Source organism: Vitis riparia, chromosome 18 (assembly GCF_004353265.1).
Source record: "Vitis riparia cultivar Riparia Gloire de Montpellier isolate 1030 chromosome 18, EGFV_Vit.rip_1.0, whole genome shotgun sequence".
In the NCBI taxonomy this organism is placed as follows: Eukaryota; Viridiplantae; Streptophyta; class Magnoliopsida; order Vitales; family Vitaceae; genus Vitis; species Vitis riparia.
The window spans coordinates 23,061,188-23,080,573 of NC_048448.1; the positions used below are offsets into that span (position 1 = coordinate 23,061,188).

At 29.6% G+C, this 19,386-nt stretch overlaps 2 protein-coding genes across 2 annotated transcripts; both read right to left on the reverse strand.

Annotated features, from left to right (window-relative positions):
• Window positions 1-1,760: 1,760 nt before the first annotated feature.
• Window positions 1,761-3,643, reverse strand: LOC117906415 (3-ketoacyl-CoA synthase 11-like). The gene has a single exon (XM_034819431.1). It carries the CDS (start codon window positions 3,621-3,623, stop codon window positions 2,190-2,192), a length of 1,434 nt encoding a protein of 477 aa, XP_034675322.1. The 5' UTR covers window positions 3,624-3,643; the 3' UTR covers window positions 1,761-2,189.
• A 14,429-nt stretch (window positions 3,644-18,072) lies between these two features.
• On the reverse strand, window positions 18,073-19,386 carry LOC117907636. Its single transcript, XM_034821253.1, has 2 exons — window positions 19,170-19,386; window positions 18,073-19,046 (listed from the first exon to the last, which is right to left on the reverse strand). Exon 2 carries the CDS (start codon window positions 18,705-18,707, stop codon window positions 18,315-18,317), a length of 393 nt encoding a protein of 130 aa, XP_034677144.1. The 5' UTR covers window positions 18,708-19,046; window positions 19,170-19,386; the 3' UTR covers window positions 18,073-18,314.

Genomic DNA, 19,386 nt, shown 5'->3' on the forward strand with positions numbered 1-19,386 from the left:
ATTTTACATATTTGTATAATTATTTTTTTAAACAACTCTAAGAAAATAAGTGAAAATAACAAAAAATAACTAAAAGATGTTATCTGAAAACATACTATTTTTTATTTTTTTTATTTTTAAGAATAGAAGATAGAAAACAACTTTAAATTATCATATGTATTTTTCACCCTAACCAAACTAGTACTTCTTCTGCACTGACTTTACCAATTAATAATCTATTTCTTGTTTTCAACTTTACAGAACATTGAAATTCAAACTTCAAATTTAGAAGATTAATGTTATGTTTGGTATATGAAAATTTCAGAAAAAAAATATAAATTAATAAATTATTTTTATATACTTCTTTAAAATTATTTCACTATTTTTATATAAAAATAAATAATTTTATACTCGACTATTAAATCTTGCATGAAAATTTATTTTACTTGTCTCTTTAGGTAATTTATTATGAACGACTTCTTACCAACTCCTTTGACCATAAGAAATACGACATTCACAATTTGTCTCAAGCAAAAGAAAAAAAGAAAAAAAAATTATTCATTAAATATTCATGGTATGCTCCTTATTATAGGGTTCATGAATTATAATAAATAAACAGTACGAGTTGTAAGGTATATTAGTAAAAGCTTCGTAATTGCCTTAATTATCCCATGCAAATTATTTTCTTGCAACTATTCAATGTCCTTATAAAAATTTTCAATACCCTTTCTATTTTTTGTTATTAAAAATAAAAAATAATTTTAATAAATTATTTTGTATTCTTCTTTAAAATCATTTCACATTTTTACATAAAAATTGAACAAAATTTAGTACTTGTTTGAATGTCATTCATATATTATTCATTATTAAAAGTAGAAAATAGGAGTAACTTATATATATAATAATGCGAGAACTTTTACATAAAAGCATGGACTTATCTTATCATTCTTAAAATTAACTTTTAAAATTTTAAAATTTTTTAAAATTAGGGTATTATAAACTTTTTAATACCTTAATTTTTTAAACAACTTTTAAAAGTCATTCTTGTACTTTTATGTTAAAATTATTGATATTTTTGTTTTTAAAAATAAAAAATAATAAGTGTAGCCAAGATACAGTACAACATATAAATTTTTAAGTAATTTTAGTTATATCAAATTTCTTTGCATGGTAAATCAAATATTAGAAAATTTGAGCTTAGGAATATTTTTTAAAAATATATTTTTATTCTTAAAAATGATTTTATTTTATTTTTTTTAACTGAAACATACATTTGATAATTTTTTTGACAAAAAACAATCTTTTGAAAACTAATTCTATGTTTCCTAAGAAAATATTTTAATTATTTTTAAGTTGTTTTATTTATTTGTTGTAGGAATTGTTTTATATAAAAAATAATGATTCAAATATATAAAAAAAATTAAAAATAAAATATTATATATAAAAGTTATTTTTAAAAAATATTTAAAAATATAAAAAATAATTGGTTAATATTCGAAGTTCCAAACAGCATAGAATTATTTTTGAAAACTACACCTAAATGGAGTTTCCAAACAAACCTATATATTCTTTAGATTTTATTAGATTATGAAGTCTCAATTAATCTTATCGTGTTTCATTCGGGATGCTTATTCTTTTCTTTTTTTTTTTTTTTTTTTTGGGTGTGTGTTTATGGTTTTGTTAACCAAACATAAATTGGTATGCAACAGACTTCAGAGATGATGGAAATTATTTGAACAAGAGAGCTTTGACTCTTTTATTCACACCAAAGATGCGTTGTCTTACAACCCAAACTTGTCACGTGACCAATATCTTCCATCCAAATCAACCACAGCTAAACTAGGTTTCACTCTTAGGGCTACAAGGGATTACAATTTTTCTTAAAAAAAAAAAGAAAAAGAAAAAAAAAAGGATTACATTTTTTCATAAAAAATAAAAAGAAAAAAAAGAAAAAAACCGAAAATAATACTATATGCATCACTTTTTATAAATTGATGTGATAGGTAATTGATTAGAGGTTAAAAATATGATGAAATAATTTTTTTTTCCATATCATATTTTAAGTCATCAATAATCACCCATCATTTTACAAAAGCCAAATAATATTCATAAAATTTTCTTTTCCGGAAAAAGATTTTTTATTTTGAAAAAAAGAAAAAAAATGAAAATATTATTTTCCAAAAATAAAAATAAAAAATATGATTATTTTGTTACCATGCCGTGACTGGGTATCTGTGAATGCAATCTCTCCATGGATTATCATAATCCTCAGGAGAGTCCCTCAGGCATTTCCACGCCAAACTGCAGACCTTGAACCCAGTCCCAAACGCCAGCATCCACATCCTATCACCTTTCTTCACCCTCCCTTTCGCTTCAAAATATGCCAGTTCGTAGAACACCAGGCTACTCGACGTGTTCCCGAATCTGTGCAGACTCATACGAGCCGGCTCAGTCACTGAGTCACTGAGCTTTAGAACTCGCCCCACCTGCTCTATCACCGCTTTCCCACCAGTGTGAATGCATAGGTGCTCAAAAGCAGTGGTGAAGTCAGGGACAATGGGTTTGGACTCTCCGCCGGAGATTGTAGAGGTTATGACTGAGTAGAGATAATGAGCGAGCTGACCCAGTGGGAGGACTCGGGGTGCGAGTTGTTTGATGTGATGGTGAAGGTTGACGCCGGCGACTCGAATGAGGTCTTTGGTGAGCGCGACTCCGGTGGTGCCGTTGTCGTCCTCTTGTTGGAATGCAGCTCTGTAGGCGCTGTCGTCGGCGCCATGGTGGGTTCGGAGGGAGTGGGTGAGTTCCATCTTGGCGACTCGACGGAGACTCTGGTCGTTCGTCATGAGCGCGGCGGCGCAGCCGACTCGGAAGATGCAGTTGGTGACAAGCATGGAGCGGTTGTTGCCGCCGTACCAGTTCAGGCTGATGCTCTCGGTGACGACGACAAGGGCGTAGAGAGACTTGCGGCTGGCGCGGAGTATCTTCGCCGCTAAGTCGATAGAGATCAAGCCAGAGCTGCAACCCATGCCGCTGAGGTTGAAAGTTTTCACATCCGGTTTGAGCTTGTAATGGTTGACTACGAGGGACGAAAGCGATGGCGACGGCGAGAAGCTACCGGAGGTGATGATGACCACGTCGATTCTACGCGCGTCTATCCGGGTCTTGGAGAGAAGCGCATCGATGGCCGATAACATCCCTTCTCGGGCCTCATCGACGGCGTATTCGAACTTGGGTTCACAGCTTTCCTCGAAGAAGAACTTTGGTGCATAAGTCTCGTCGCCGAGACCGGACTTGAGGTAGATGCCGCGCATGAAGGCTTCACTCTCGGCAGAGAAGCTGTGGCTCCGGCGAAGAAAGTACTCAGAGACCTCGAGGGTACATCGGCGGTCGCTTGCCGGCTTGAAGCAGGCATAGTTGAGAAGCAAAACAGGACGTGGGCGCGTAGAGTAAAAGTAGAAAAGAGAGAGAAGTAAACACCAGGCGCAGGAGAGAGAGACAGAGGTGGGGGCGGCGGAGAGGAGACGGAAGAGGTAGGTGAAGGGGGTGCCAGATAGGAGGGTGTGAAGGAGGAGGGTAAAGAAGAAAAGAGAGGCGAAGGAGAGCTGGAGGAGTTGAATGCAGGTGAGAGGAGTAAAGGGTCTCATGGCTGCTCCTTCTCCAGATCTCCAAATCTCGAAAGGGTTTTGGGAAAATGGGATAAAGATAGCAGAGATTTATATGCATGGAGAGATGGGGGAAACTTCAAATGGCATTAAATTTTACAGTTGTTTGATCATCTTCTTCTACATTAATGGACCGTTGGCAGCGGTAGCGCTGTGGCGGGCAGCGGGCTAGCACTACACACTAGATAAACTATTTATTTATTTCTTTATCTTTAATTAATAAAAGACGATAAAACCCACATTCATCATGTCATCATGAAGAACTTCCTCGAAAGACACTTCAAAAAAAAAAATAAAAAAAAAAATGAAAAGAATGGCCAATTTTTAAAAATAAAATATCCTAAATTGAAATTATTATTTTTAACCGACAGAGTTAAAGTAAGCTCGTTAACCCTTTTTGTAGATAATTTTTAATATTTTAAAATAAAAATAGTTTTTTTAATTCCGGTAAGAAAACATGTTTTACAAACATTTTTAGTAGAAAAATAGTAGTATTTTAAGGCATAATTAAAAATTTAAAGAATATTGTAAAAACTTCATCATATATAAGTATCGGTTAAGTCAACACTCTACCACTGAATTATATCATTTTCTTGTCCCTATCGAGAAATAGAATTGACTAATCCTAAGTAAGACAAAGCATCGAGATGTCACTATTTTGAATAATTTAGAGTCAAACAATTATTTGGTACCCAAAATAGTAGTATTTTAAGTAATAATTAAAAATCTAAAGAATATTGTAAAATATGTAAGTATAGGTTATTCTTTCATATCCACTATTTACTTTAACAATTTTTTTTTTCAATTTATTATTAAATATTAAATATAATTTTTTATTTAATTAAATACCTAACATTTATCTAAAATAAGAAAATCCTATCAACTACTCTTGTACTCTCCTTATTTAATTAATTAAATATATAAAAAGAGATAATAATTTAATATGGAAATTAAGTAGTTTTAAATACCATATTCGAAAACATTTAGGATGTGTTTTGATAAATTAAATTTGATTTTTTGAAGGAAGGAAAGTAAAAGATTTGAATTTCTTAAAGAATATATTATATGAAGGAATTCAAGCTATTACAACTATTAAAAGTAATATTTGATTTTTTTTCATCTAAATATGTATTTTGTATGTAGAAATATCATGTTACATAGCATTTGAATATGTAATGATTCATAAGATTTAGACTTTAGAATTTTTTTTTATGTGTTTATTATTGATCAAATCGACATAATTCAATCATTTGTTGTCAAATTGTTTTCAATATTTTTATAGTATTTTTCTGTGTTTACATAAATACATTTAAAGATTAAGCTTGTCTTGAAGAAGGAAAACAAGGAAATTTTATTTCTTGAAGAAGATATTATATGAAAGATTTCAAGTGACCGCAAGTGTTAAAAGATAATATTTGATATTTTTTTTTCTCATGTAAATATAAATTTTGTAACTAAACATACTATATTAAATAACATTTGAATATGTAATGATTTACAAGATATAAATTTTGAAATTTTTTATGAGTATATGATTAATTAAATTGAGATAATTTAGTCATTTATCAATTTTTTTTTAAAAAAAAATTATTATTTTTATATCATCTTGTTTCATTTTTTGTATTTAGGGATCATAAAATATTATTCATGATATTTTTAAATTTTAAATCAACTCTTTATTATAAACAAAAATGTTGGAAAATACATGAAACATGTGAGAAAGGATATGAAGGAAAATACATGAAACATGTGAGAAAGGATATGAATCATGTGAGAGAAAGTACAAATAATATAAGGCATGATACAAGGAATGTGATAAATAGTACAAACAATATGAGAAAAAGTAAGAAGAATGATACAAATAATGTAAGAGATGACACAGATAATATGAGAAAGGATATGAAGAATATGAAAGATTGATGTTATGTTTATGGTCAATCATAATCATTCTATGGTGGAGCAAAAAAAAAAAAAAAAAACTCAATTCCTTCAATCCCATAGGGTCATGAAGAATTCAAATAAGGCTCAATTTAGTGCAATGCTTGGTGTTGGCATAAGCCAAATTATGGATTACATGGTGTAACAATAAGGTAATTATAGCAATGTTAGCTTCACAAAAAATATTCATGTAAGCATGTTGATGTTGATTGTAGAGTTTAAATGAGAGATGGTGATGTGAAGGGTACTTTGGAATTCTTGTATGGAAAGGTTAAAATTGATCCAACGTTTTATTAAAAGTACAATGTTGATGAAGACAACTACCTAACAAACTTGTTTTGGGCGGATTCTACAAATTTTGTTTACAAAATTAATTGAAAATTTGTTTTTTAAGAACTATATTTTTATAAAGTTTCCCAAACAATTCCTAAATCAAGTTGGATAACTCTTTTTAAAAGTAGTTCCTTGTTTTTTATAATAAAAAATAATCTTCTAAATTATATAAACATCTCACAAATTTTTGTTAAAATTAATTTTTTAATATTTTAAAAACAGGTTACTTTTAGAATAAATTTGAGGAATGTTCTTTTGTTATTAGAGCATTTTGAGCAATAACTATAAATAAGAAGAATACTTTTATGAAATATTGCATTGTATATAACTACACATTACCTCTATGAGAACAAGTCGAGAAAATTATTTTTCTTAATTTAAGTTTTTTTTTTCTAAAAATAATTAAAAATTATATAAGAAACTATTACTTGAAATATTATGCTCAAGACACTAAAAAATATATCTTCATTTTATGAAATAATATCTTATACTTTTCTTTCGAAAAATAAGTTTAATATTTTATTTTTAAAAGAGATCAGTTGGTCAAATTCGAACAAATTTGTATTCAAATTATTTAAAAATTAAATGACTTCCTCAAAATACTCAAAATAAAACACCAACTTTTTCCCCACATTTTCTTTATCATAAACTACTTCCTTAAATTCTAAAACCCTTTTTTTTTTTTTTTTTTTTGAACTCCTATGATTTGGTGCCATGTGTGTGGGAAAGATGGAAAAAACCATCTTCCTTGTAGAGCAACGCAAAACAAGGGTCTTGCACATTGAAAGTGAAAGTGCAAACTAGTATACAATCCGTGTTAGAACTTAGAACTCACTTTCAAATTCAAAACTTTCATAGGAAAATATGCACTTCAAAATTCGAAACTTTTATTAGAAAATAATACTTAGAGATTTTCTACTTTTGATTTTTATTTATTTATAATTTATAGCAAGTACGAATCGAATAAAGTTTACCACTCTCTACGTGGCTATTTCTTGGGAATGAGATTAGGACACTTCATATGTTATGTCTCATTAAATAACTTTAAAGAATCAAGGAAAATATTGATAATAAGAAGATTATGAAAGATTGCCAACTATAACGAGTAGAGTTCCTTGCCGCTAACCACAAGATGTAGAGTCCCTTACCTTTTCCTTTGAGCAAAAGGTAGTGCGAGGGGGAGTAGTGCGATGATCACCACTTATGACTAACTATCTTGGCAAATTGATTACGAACTTGATGAAAAACTACCAAGTTGGTGGACAGCAAAAATCAGAGAAGATTCAATAACCAACTAATTGAACCCAATGTCCTGCAAATACAAGAAGGAAAAATGTGATATTTTTAATTAAGGATGACATTTTTCTCATCCCTAAGATATTTAGTAACCTTATAGTTGCTATAAAAATAAATGGTACACCAAATTAAATAACTTTATCCAAAAACTATTTGTGTCTTACTCCTAATATTATTAGGATAATTTTTTGTTACTCCTACAACGACCATATCCATAAATTTTAATATATATATATATAAGTAAAAATTCTTATTACAAAATTTGTAATAATTTCAATAGCTCTTTAAGAAAAACTCTTTACATTTTGTTAAAAGAATGTAATAATTTTTTTAATAAAATTTGGGGTTTTTTAAATAATAAAAAATAAAATTATTATTATTATTATTATTTTGTGTTGGTGGGGACGGGGGACAAGGTCTCCCGTCCCCCGTCCACTATGCTAAGGAGAGAAGAGGCAAAAACTTTCAATGGCGTTGAAAGTTTACCCAAGTGGTTGGCTTCCACTTGCTTCAAAGTTCAAACCTCACAAGAAGCTGCTCCACCTCTTATATGTAAATAAATATCCCTCACCACTACAAAATTCAACAAGAAAGCCCACATATTTGGTGGCCATTTATGGAAGGTAGCCTTTAGCTAGCCACGTACAAGTCAACTTTTGGAAAGGTTTTTGATATAAATTCAAGAATTCAGCTCATTCACACCTTGCATTCAAACATCAAAGTTGAAAACAATCCATTTCATCCTCAAAATCATGTGGGGTTTCTTTTTTCCTCAACTTTTTTTTTCATAGATTTAGGCCGGTCCATTGTATTTTAAGTTTGTAAGACCCCTTTCATGCATGTGAAATTTACTTAGAGCGTGAGGTTGTCATTAATACTATCTTTGATTTCAAAAAAATTGAGAAAAAAATGTGAAGGAAAGAAAGTGGGGAAAGAAAGAAAAAATTAGTAAAAATATTTTAATATTTTAAAATTTTTAATTAGTTTTTAGAGTTAATTTCATTCACCTATCTTGATGTTTTGGTTAAATACATCTAGTTTTTATAGGTTTGAAATTTCATTATGCACCTCAAAGGTTTTAATAAAATTTGATTTTGAGTGAGAAAGGGAGGTGAGTGAAAATAAGAAATAAAAATAATAAGAGAAATATTTAATAAAATTTTAAACTTATGAAAACTAATATATTTAGTCAGAGGTGAAAGAAATTAACCTAATTTTTAAAAATCCTTAATTTTTTTAAGGTGAGTCCCAAAGGGTTCTTATATTTTATATAAGAATTTCTATTATTTCCTTATATATAAAAAAAAAAAGAAGAAGAAAAGGTACTCAGATTTCACTTTATTGTTTGGATATAAACTAAAAGAAAGTTTTGATAGTATCTTTGATAATGTAATTTTATAACAAAATATATATATATATATATATATATATATATATATATATATATATATATATATATATATATATTTAAGGAAATACAATTTTTTTCTTGACTAGTTTTGAAAATTAGTATGATCATTCTTGACTCTATATTTTTTTTTCCTTTTAAGCTAGTTTTTATATTGATTGGTTTAATTTTGAGTTTCAAATTATTTTTTAAAACTATTAAACTCATTAAAGAATCTTACACATGTTGTCTTACTTGATTTGGAGTATATTTGCCAAAAAAAAAAAAATTGGAATATGTAGTTATATGTAAAAGAAAAACTAGGGTACCCAATTTAAATCAAGACCAATTTTGGTATAATTCGCTTAATTTTGTAGTTTAAACTATTTTTAAAAACTACAAGATTCATTAACGAATTCATCATTAACTCTCTTTGATTCAGAGTTTATTTATCTAGTAAAACTATTTGAGAAAGGTTAGGGAGATTAATTAGAAATTGTGTTCAAGTAACTGTGTAATATTCTTTGTTTATATATGGACTAGCCTTTATTTAAGAATGTATCCATATTCAAGCATGCACTAGCTCGGTCATTAAGCGAAGACTTGCAACTCTCCCGTTAAGTTCACTAATTTTCTTGAATTTTCACTAGGTAAAAAGGACTTCAAATCGAATGAGACTTGATGCTTGAATTTATTAACAAGTATAATAATTTTAAAATTAATTTAGAATCCCCCAAAAATTGAACCGATTAATATCATAATATATCATACTTAAACTAGTCCAAAATAATTATGTTAGTTTACACTCTACAAATAATTATATTTCTTCAGAATTTTTAATTAGACAAACAGACTTTAAATCAAGTGAGAGTTGATGTGTTTTATTCTTTAATAATTTTAATAGTTTCTAAAAATAATTTGTAACTTAAAAATCATTTATTATGAGAATTTGAACAAAAAGGCCAAAATACCCTGATAGTGATTCATGAGTAAATGCATACATTTAATAAAATAGTTGGTTTATTTGTATATTTTTAAAAATTTGTTTGTTGTTATAATTGATTTTAAATAAACTTGCATTGCTTCTTCATAACTCTTTGGTTCACCTCTTTATCAATAAGCAAAATGTAGTTAAGTGAAAGATAAAATATCTTTATGGTGGCCTGATAGTTCTAAAAGATCTTCTAAGTTCAATCACAGGAGTAGAATTATTCATTTTTGGGGTTACATATTCTTGATCTTCTAAGGGTGTGGTTTCTTGAACATCACAGACATTCACTTGTAACTTGTTCACTAGAAAATCTTTCAAGTGAACTACCTCAGGCATCCTCACTTCAAAATCTACATTGTCTGAAACTTTATCCAACCTATCTTTATGAAGCACTTGCTCATTGAAGATCACATCCCTGTTTCTAATGATTTTATGATTTTGGTCATCGTAGAAACAATAATCAAACTCGATGCCACCATAACCAATAAAGAAACATTTCTTAGATTTCATATCAAGTTTGCTTTAGTAGTAGCATCAATATGAACATAAAAAGACAACTACACACTTTCAAAAAAGAAAGGTTTACCTTTTTGCCACTCCAAACCTCTTCAGGCATTTTGCAATTTAAAGGAACTAAAAGACCTCTATTGATTAGGTAAGTCGTAGTGTTAACTGCATCTGCACAAAATGTCTTGGGCAATCCCATGTGAATCCTCATACTCCTTACATACTCTTTAAGGAGGTCTTGTTCATCATTTCAATCACACCCTTTTGTTGAGGTTTTTCAGGAATAATTTTTGTCATCTTGATCTCATTCTTAGCACAATACCACTTGAAATCATCATCAATGTATTCTCCCCTATTATTAGACTTCAAACACTTCACTTTTAAGTTTGTTTCATTCTCAATTATAACCTTCCACTTTTTAAAGACATCAAACATATCAAATTTATTCTTTAGAAAATAAATTCATACATTTCTAATTGAGTCATCAATGAATGTTACATAATAGTTGGATGCTCTAAGAGAGGCTATAGTTGAAGGCCCCCATACGTCTGTATGAATCAACTCCAATTGTTCTTCTTTCAACACCTTGTCGACTTTAGAGAAGCTTACCATTTTTTGTTTTCTGAAAATGTAGCTCTCGCACAATTTATGCCCAACAGATTTCAACCCTAGCAATTTACTATTTGATATGAGTACTTTAATTCTTTTTTCACTAATGTGCCCGAGCCTACAATGCCATAAATCTGAATTAGCATTATTGTCAACAACAAAAACCATGTCTCTGCTACTAGATGCCATGTATAGTGTTCTAGTTTTGTTCTCTCGCACAACAACCAGGGAACCTCTCATAACTTTCCATGCACCATTGGTAAAGGTCATATTATATCCTTCATCATCAAGCTGTCCTACTAAAATAAGATTATGCATCAATTTCGATACATGTCTCACCTTATGAGTCTTCCATATAGAACTATTTAACATTTTTAAATGAATGTCTCCAACATCCACAGTATCCAATAGTTCGACATCTACTAAATACACCTTCCTATAATTCTAAGAAACATAGTTTTCTCTAATTTCTTGGTGTACAGTTGTGTGGAAAGATGCCTTTAAGTCCAAAACCCAAGAATCAATAGGACTATCAATAGATGGAAGTAACACATCATGTATCTCCTTAGTGACTACATTCGCAACATCACCTTTGTTTTTTTCCTTTTTTTTCGATGCTCTGCCAACACTCCACATTCGGCCTAAATCTAGAATTACTTTTTCAATTCCTTAACTTCAATCTACCTTCATTCCAGTATGATTTTTTTTGTCATTCCCCCTTACTCCTACCTTCGAGATTTAGGCCAAAACTCAATGTTGACGCTTCACCCGAATCAATTCTACAAACCTCATTAATAAGAATTCAGTCCTTGACATCATTAAACTTCAACTTGGCACTACCTACAAAGTTACTAACTATTGCCCTCATGGGCTCCCAACTGTTTGGTAGAAATGCCCAAAGAATTAGAGCACAAACCTCATCATCAAAATCAATTTCAATAGATGACAATTGGTTAACGATCATGTTGAACTCATTAAGACGTGTTGCCACTAAAGCACCTTCTCTCATCTTTAAATGAAACAATTTATTCATGAGAAATACCTTATTATTTGCAGACAACTTTTCATACATATTGGACAATATCTTCATCAATCCCAAGGTCAATTTCTCCTTTGTCTCATTATGAGTAACATTCTTTGATAGTGTCGACCGAATAACTCCCGACACCTATCTATCAAGGGACCCAATCACCATCCAACATTCTTTCTCGTTTTGTTCTCAAAAGAGGTAAATGAAGCTTCTTACCATAAAGATAACCTTCTATTTGCATTCTCCACAAAACAAAATCTATACCATCAAACTTCCCAATTCCATGTGTCGAAATTGTCTTCGTCAACCATCACTCTCAATCACAACCAAAAGCTTTGATACCAATTGTTAGGATTAAAACACCTTAATCCTATATTCTGAAAGTGATAATAAACCAATGCAAAAAATAAAGCATAAAAACACATAAGATTTATAGTGGTTCACTCTCAATGTGAGAGCTATCTTCACTTGTAGTCATTGTAAATTTTCATTATGATAAAAAGAGAGTACAAGAGAATTCCAAAAATACCTCATCCTCTAAGTTTTTCTCTTTGTATTTTTCTATTTCTTTTGATACCCCAAAAAATAAAAATCTCAAAGTTTGCTACCCTAAACATGATACAAATAGGGTAACCAAATCACATATGTAAAATCCTCAAAATATCCCAACTTAAAATATCCTTACTAATATTAATTAGGCTCCACACATCTTAACAAAATTAAGTAAAAGGCTTGGTTTAAGTTTCACCAAATTACTTAGACCTTAATAACCCATTCAAACTTTACTCATGCCGACCCGAAGCTGCTCTTCGAGCCCTAAACAAATGGATTTTGTTAGAATAGCAATTCTAATAATGAATCCCAAGAGGTTAGCCTACATGCATATATATAAAAAAAAAAAGGGTTTGTTTAGTATGCAGTTTTGGTGCCATGGGCGACCCATTCTTGTGCGTAGGCAAGTCCCACGTACCTTCAAAGCTACGGTAATGAATGTTGCATTCAAGCGTAGACAGAGAAAGATATACATCGTATGAAGATGCCAATCAATTCCAATGCATTTATCTTCTTCTTCCTCTTCTTCAACTGCCACCTGTAGGCCCTGCCTGCTCTACGCCAACTTGGCTTTCACCTCATGCCAGATATACATTAATTAATTCACTCCTTTCCAAGTAGTACAATAAATAATACAAGAAATAAGCCACAACCCTATAAAATTTATTTCTATTTATCATTTTTGGCCTCAACCCTCTATCACAGTTGTCATATGGCTTTATGTGAATTGATTATGTCATTGGGTTTAAAATTTTCAGTTTTGGGTGTGTATATGCATGGGTTCAGTTGAAGATTAATTGTTTTTGTGTCACCCACTTGTCGTTTTATAGTCCTAGAGATGGGCTTTTGCTTTATTTAATTTGTAGTAAGTGAGGTTTCTTGCATTGGATTAGAAGTGTATCATTTGGGTCAACTTGTCCATTTTTCCTATTATTAAATTAAAATTACTTGGATTTTTTTAAAATATAAAAATAAATTAATCAATTATGGTTTGCAAACAATTTAAAAAAAAAAAATTCCTTTGATAATCAGAAAATGATAGTAATTTTTGCATGAAATGTAAGAATTCCTTAAAACAAGTTGAAACTTTTTGTATAATAATTGCTATATTTTTGTAAGAAGATATTAGGACGATAAATTATAGGTTATTGCATGTGTCATAGAGTTTAATAAACATATATTGACTTATGTTCCCCCAAAATATAGTCTTCCATGCATTGTAAATTTAATATAATTACCATATATATACCATATCATATAATATAATTAGAATTAATTAAAAACTTATATATTTTTAAATTATTTAATATTTATATTATAGAAGAAAAATAAGTGGGATGAGTTTTAAAAAAAATGTATAAAAATAATTTATTAATTTTAAAATTATTTTTTATGTTCACTTTTTTTAATATTATATTTATTTTGTTCTCTCTATTTTCTCCAAATTTTCAAGAACTAAATATAAAATTAATATTTATGTTTTTCAAAAATGGAAAATGGTTTTGAAAGTAGGGTCAGTGGCATTAACTCAAAAAATCATTTATCACATGTATCCTCTTAATGCTTGTGATATTTTCTTCCCTAACCGTGGTGGGTAGCCTTTGAAAAAAGGCCATCCAATGGAGAAGATAAGGACAATGAAAATAAATAAAATAACATTAATGCAACGAACCAAGCAATCTCTCATTAAAACCTTCAGGTCCATTGCAAAATAATAGTATTAAAAATAGTAATAATGATATAAGCATTAATTATATTTTATTAATAATAATAATAAATAAATAAATAAATAGAATGACAGATTGAAAATAAAAATAAAAAAGGAAAAAATCAAGGGTGTTTGTCTTTTTAAAATAATTTACTTTAGATTTTTTTTATGTCTTATTATAAATTTTTAATTGAATATAAAAAATCAAAACATTTAATTTTTTTTAAATAAAAAAGTAATATATTTATTTTTCTTTACTTTTCAATATTTAATAAAAATAAAAATATTATAAAAAACAAACGACTTAATACTTAATATTATTAAATATTATTTACTTTTAAATTCAATTTAAAATTAAGTTAAAACAAATAAACACCATCAAATAAGGAAAAAAAATAAAGGAAGACTTTTTTATTTTCCCTTTCCACTAATTTTAAAATTTTGTTTCCATTTATTTATGTTTTAATATTTTTAAAATCACTTACTCTCATAAAAAGATATTTAAAAAAATAGTATATGAACATTTCTTTTTAATTTTTTTTTCGTTTATACTGAGAAAGTAAATATTCATTATTATTATTATTATTATTATTATTATTATTATTATTATTAGTATAAAATAAAATATATTGTAACAAAAATCGTACAGTTAGTTGGCAAGCGTTGACTTGGATTTTTAGGGTTTAGCTAGGCATGGTGACCTAGAAGTAATGACTACCGACCAATTCAAGGTTAGCTGAGTAGAGTTATTTCATTTGGTTGCACATCCCACAAATGGTGGGTGGTGTTAATTAAACTATGTAAGAAATAACATTTAATTTTGGGAGAATTGTGTTTTCAATTCCTTCAACCACCCATAATTGATTACAAGAACATGAGATAGTAATTGATAAAAATACTCATTTAACTCATTTTTGTCTTTATTCTACCATTCTTCATATGATACTATTCTTTCTTATTTAACCATTTTTAAATTTTTTATTATTTGTTTAAACTCTTTTATAAATAATTGAAAAATCAACATTATTTTTTATTTTTAAATTATAAATAAATAAAAATTATATTAATGATTTATAGACTATTTTGGAAAATACTTTCTAAAAAAAATATTAATTTAAATAAATAAAAATTATTTTTACATTTATTTTTATCTTTTACATTTTAGAAGTAAATAATTTAATGATTAAAACACTGTTTAAAATAAATATATTCATTATTTTAATTTCTCTTATATTAAAAAGTATTTTAAAGTTTTTTTTTACTATTATAAAATAAAAGGTTTAATTTTTTTAATCTTCTTCCTTCTTTATTTTAATAACTTTTTGAACATGACTTTTAGTAATAAGTTATATGAAATGGTACAAATTTGTTTACTAAGGATTTTTTTTAATGATTTGAATTAATTGAAATTTTATTAAAATAAGAAAAATAAAAAGAAAAAGAAAGATAGAGGATGGATGAAGGGTTTTTATTTTAAGTACTCAATTAAAATGTTTTCATATGACCTAATTTTAGAAGTGGATTATATCAATGCATAGTTGTGGACCCCGCATTTCGGCTCATGCGTTTCCCACTCGATGGCGAGCTTGATTTTATTTCGAAAAATTGATTTTTTATTGATTATTTGAAAATGACTTGGAGTCGCCACTTATTTTTGTTTTATTTTTAAAAGGGTAAACAAAATAAGAAAGAAAAACCCTAAGTGTGACTCCTTATTTGGAAAAGGTGATCTACGAAAAACCGGATCGGGTTCGGGGGTCAGGTTACTTATCGGGAAGGTACGGTAGAGACCGTAGCACCCCTCTAAGCCCCTAAAGTCGGGTCTCTACTAATAGAATGAAGCAATCATGGCAATGGACGAGTAAATCAATGAGTACCCAGAATAAATCATGCACACGTGAGAATCAAAATATGCTTAAATAATTACCAGAGTGAAAGTAGGTGCGTACCTGGGCAGTAATCCATAAAGCGCTATCAAGAAATGAGGTTAGTGCACAACTAAGGAATAATTTCGAGCATGTCATAAAGCAGAATAAAATCAATCATGCATGGCAATTAAATCAATCAATCCTCCAATCGATCATAAAATCACGTATGTGGGGCCCCCACCAAAGCCCGATCGATCTTGCATGAATTAATCTCACAAATTCCATTATTCTGAAATTATGAAAATGACATTCACGCTTATATAAAATTAAGAGGAAAAAAAAAAAAAAAGATTATTTGAAAACCAAAGCGGAATTAAAACTGTTCGAGTGAAAACTAGATTTTTGAAATTTATTTGAAAATTGAAGTCCCGAAGATTATCTGATAATTGGAGCCTTGGGAATTGAATTTAAGAATAGGAATTTTGGATATTAAATTTGAGGGAAATTAGAATTTTTGGAATCGGAAATTAAGTTCAGGAATTGGATTTTTGAAAAAATGTTGAAAAATGAAATTTTAAAATAAATAAATAAATGAAACAACAATAATAAGGACAAAAATAATGATTAAATAAATGAATGAAAATATCGGAATTTTTTGAAATTGGAAATTAAATTCGGAAGTCAGAAATTTTAAAGAAATGTTTAAAATAGAATTTTAGAATGAATAAATAAACCATTAGTGATAAATTAATGTGAATATGAGAATTTTTCAGGATTAGGAATTTAATTCGGAAATCAGAAGTTTTAAAGAATTGATTTTAAATGGAGTTTTAAAATAAATGAATAAAATTCTAATGATTAAATAAATTAACGGGAGTACGAGAATTTTCGGGATTAAGAATTTAATTCGGAAATCAGAAGTTTTAACGAACTGATTTAAAATGGAATTTTGAAATAAATGAATGAAATATTAGTGATTAAATAAATTAATGTGAATATGGGAAATTTTGGAATTTAGAAATTAAAACCGGAAGTCGGAAATTTAGATGAATTGTTTAAAATTGAATTTTAGAATAAACAAATGAAATAATAATAATAAAAATAATAAGGATTAAATAAATAAATGTGGAAATTGGAATTCCGGAAATTAGAAATTGAATTTAGAAATCGGGATTTTGAAGAATTACTTAATGATGGAATTTTAAATAAATAAATAAACAATAATAATAATAATAATAACAAAAATAATGATTGAATAAATGAATATGGAAATTGGAATTCCAGAAATTAGGAAATTGAGCTCGGAAAACGGGATTTTGAGGAATTGCTTGATGATAGAATTTTAAATAAATAAATAAACAATAATAATAATAATAATAATAACAAAAAATAATGATTGAATAAATGAATATGGAAATTGGGATCCCGGAAATTAGGAGATTGAGTTTGGAAATCGGGATTTTGAGGAATTGCTTGATGATAGAATTTTAAATAAATAAATAAATAACAAGAATAATGATTGAATAAATAAATATGGAAATTAGAATTCCGGAAATTAGGAAATTGAGTTTGGAAATCGGGATTTTGAGGAATTGCTTGATGATAGAATTTTAAATAAATAAATAAAATAATGATGATTTGAATAAATTGATGTGAGAATTTAAAACTTCGGAAATCGGAATTTAAATTTAGAAATTAGAATTTTGAAAAATTATTTTAAAGATTGAATTTTTAAAAATGAGCAAATGAATAAATAACGATGATTAAATAAATTAATGTGAGAATTAAAATTTCGGAATTTGGAATTTTAAATTTAGAAGTCGGAATTTTGAAAGATTATTTTAAGATTGAATTTTAAAATGAACAAATGAATAAATAACGATGATTAAATAAATTAATGTGAGAATTAAAATTTCGGAATTTGGAATTTTAAATTTAGAAGTCGGAATTTTGAAAGATTATTTTAAGATTGAATTTTAAAAATGAACAAATGAATAAATAACGATGATTAAATCAATTGATGTGAGAATTAAAATTTCAGAATTTGGAATTTTAAATTTATAAATCGGGATTTTGAAGCGTTATTTAAAGATCTGGATTAGGAGAATTATTTAAAAAAATGTAAGTTTTAAATTTAAATAGATAAATAAATGGATAAGGTGATAAAGATAAATACATATAAAATATCGGAATTTCGGAAATCTGGATTAAATTTAAAAAGCAGAATTTAGGAGAATTATTTAAATATGCAAGTTTTGTAAGTAGGGTTTAGAAATTGGGGTTGAGAAAATTTATTGAGAAATTTATGCTTTAATCATCCATCATAAATCTGGGCCTAATGCCCCAATCCAAGCCCAAGTCCAAAGATGTCAATGGGCAAGCCCAAGGCAATTAAAGCCTTCACAAACTTGGGCTTCTCTTTTGGGCCCAACCCACTAAAATCCAAACCCATACTCATCTTCTCTTTGGGCCCTTCAGCCACGTGCTCTTGTCCTTCACCTCAGGAAGACTACGACAGAGAAAGCGGAGGTGAGAGAGGCGTCGCCGGAGGTCCTCAGAGTTGGTCCAAGCTGCCAACCTCTCGCGCCACCTCGGACATGCCCAACTGCAGCGGCCTGGCGTCGGTGGAGAGCTTGCTGCTGCAGCCTTCGTGGGAGCGTGGAGAGCCTTGTCGGCCGGAATCTGGCCATTGAGGAAGAGCTCTTTTGCTGACAGCATCCTCGACGTTGCTGCCGCGGAGCTCCCATAGCAGGCGAGCCGCGTGGAGGAATCGAACCCGGCGCTGGTGGACGACGAGGCTGCGGTGAAAATGGATGGCGACAGCATTACGCAAGGTGCGAAGTGCATGGGGTTCGCCGGAGTGCTGTAGAAGAAAAACACCGCTTCCAGAGCCACGTCCTAGGCTGGAGAGAGAGCTGACGTAGGGGGTGGAGCTAGAGAGAGAAAATGGTGGTGGGAACGATAATGGGTGAGTGTGGTGAGGGATGACAGAGTTGGGGATGTGCGTGAGAGATGATGGGCATGAGGAGATCCAAAAAAAGGAAAAAAAAAAAAAAGATGGGTATGGTGATCTCGGATGTGAGTGGTTAAACGAGGGTTTGTGAACAAAGCATGAGTCAATAATATCAAAGCACACTTATAACTCAAACTTCATACAACAATACATCAACCACTAGCTATCCATATCTGGATCAAGGGGAAAATAACCAGAAAATAACTCAAGAAAGAAAGAAAAAATAAATAAAAATAAAAATAAAATGGGACAAGAATCAGATGCTGAATAGAAGCAAGGAGTCATCAATGGCATACCTGGGGACGCTCCCTTCTTCTTCAAGCTTCACTTCCCAAGATCCCCCGGAACCAGCAAGCTCCCCCTCTCCTCTGTAACTTCTCCTTTTTTCCTCTGCCCCCCAGCTCCTGCCTCCTCTCCTCTCTCTTTCGTTTTTTTGCTTTTTCTTTCCACAGCCCTCACCTACTCTCTGCCTTCTGTCCCATCTGGCCGCCATCACCAGCTAGCCCGATCACA

What these genes read in the sequence shown, in the direction of transcription:
- LOC117906415 (XM_034819431.1), bottom strand. Translation starts at nt 3,623, where the DNA reads ATGAGACCCTTTACTCCTCTCACCTGCATTCAACTCCTCCAGCTCTCC.
- LOC117907636 (XM_034821253.1), bottom strand. Translation starts at nt 18,707, where the DNA reads ATGCACTTCGCACCTTGCGTAATGCTGTCGCCATCCATTTTCACCGCA.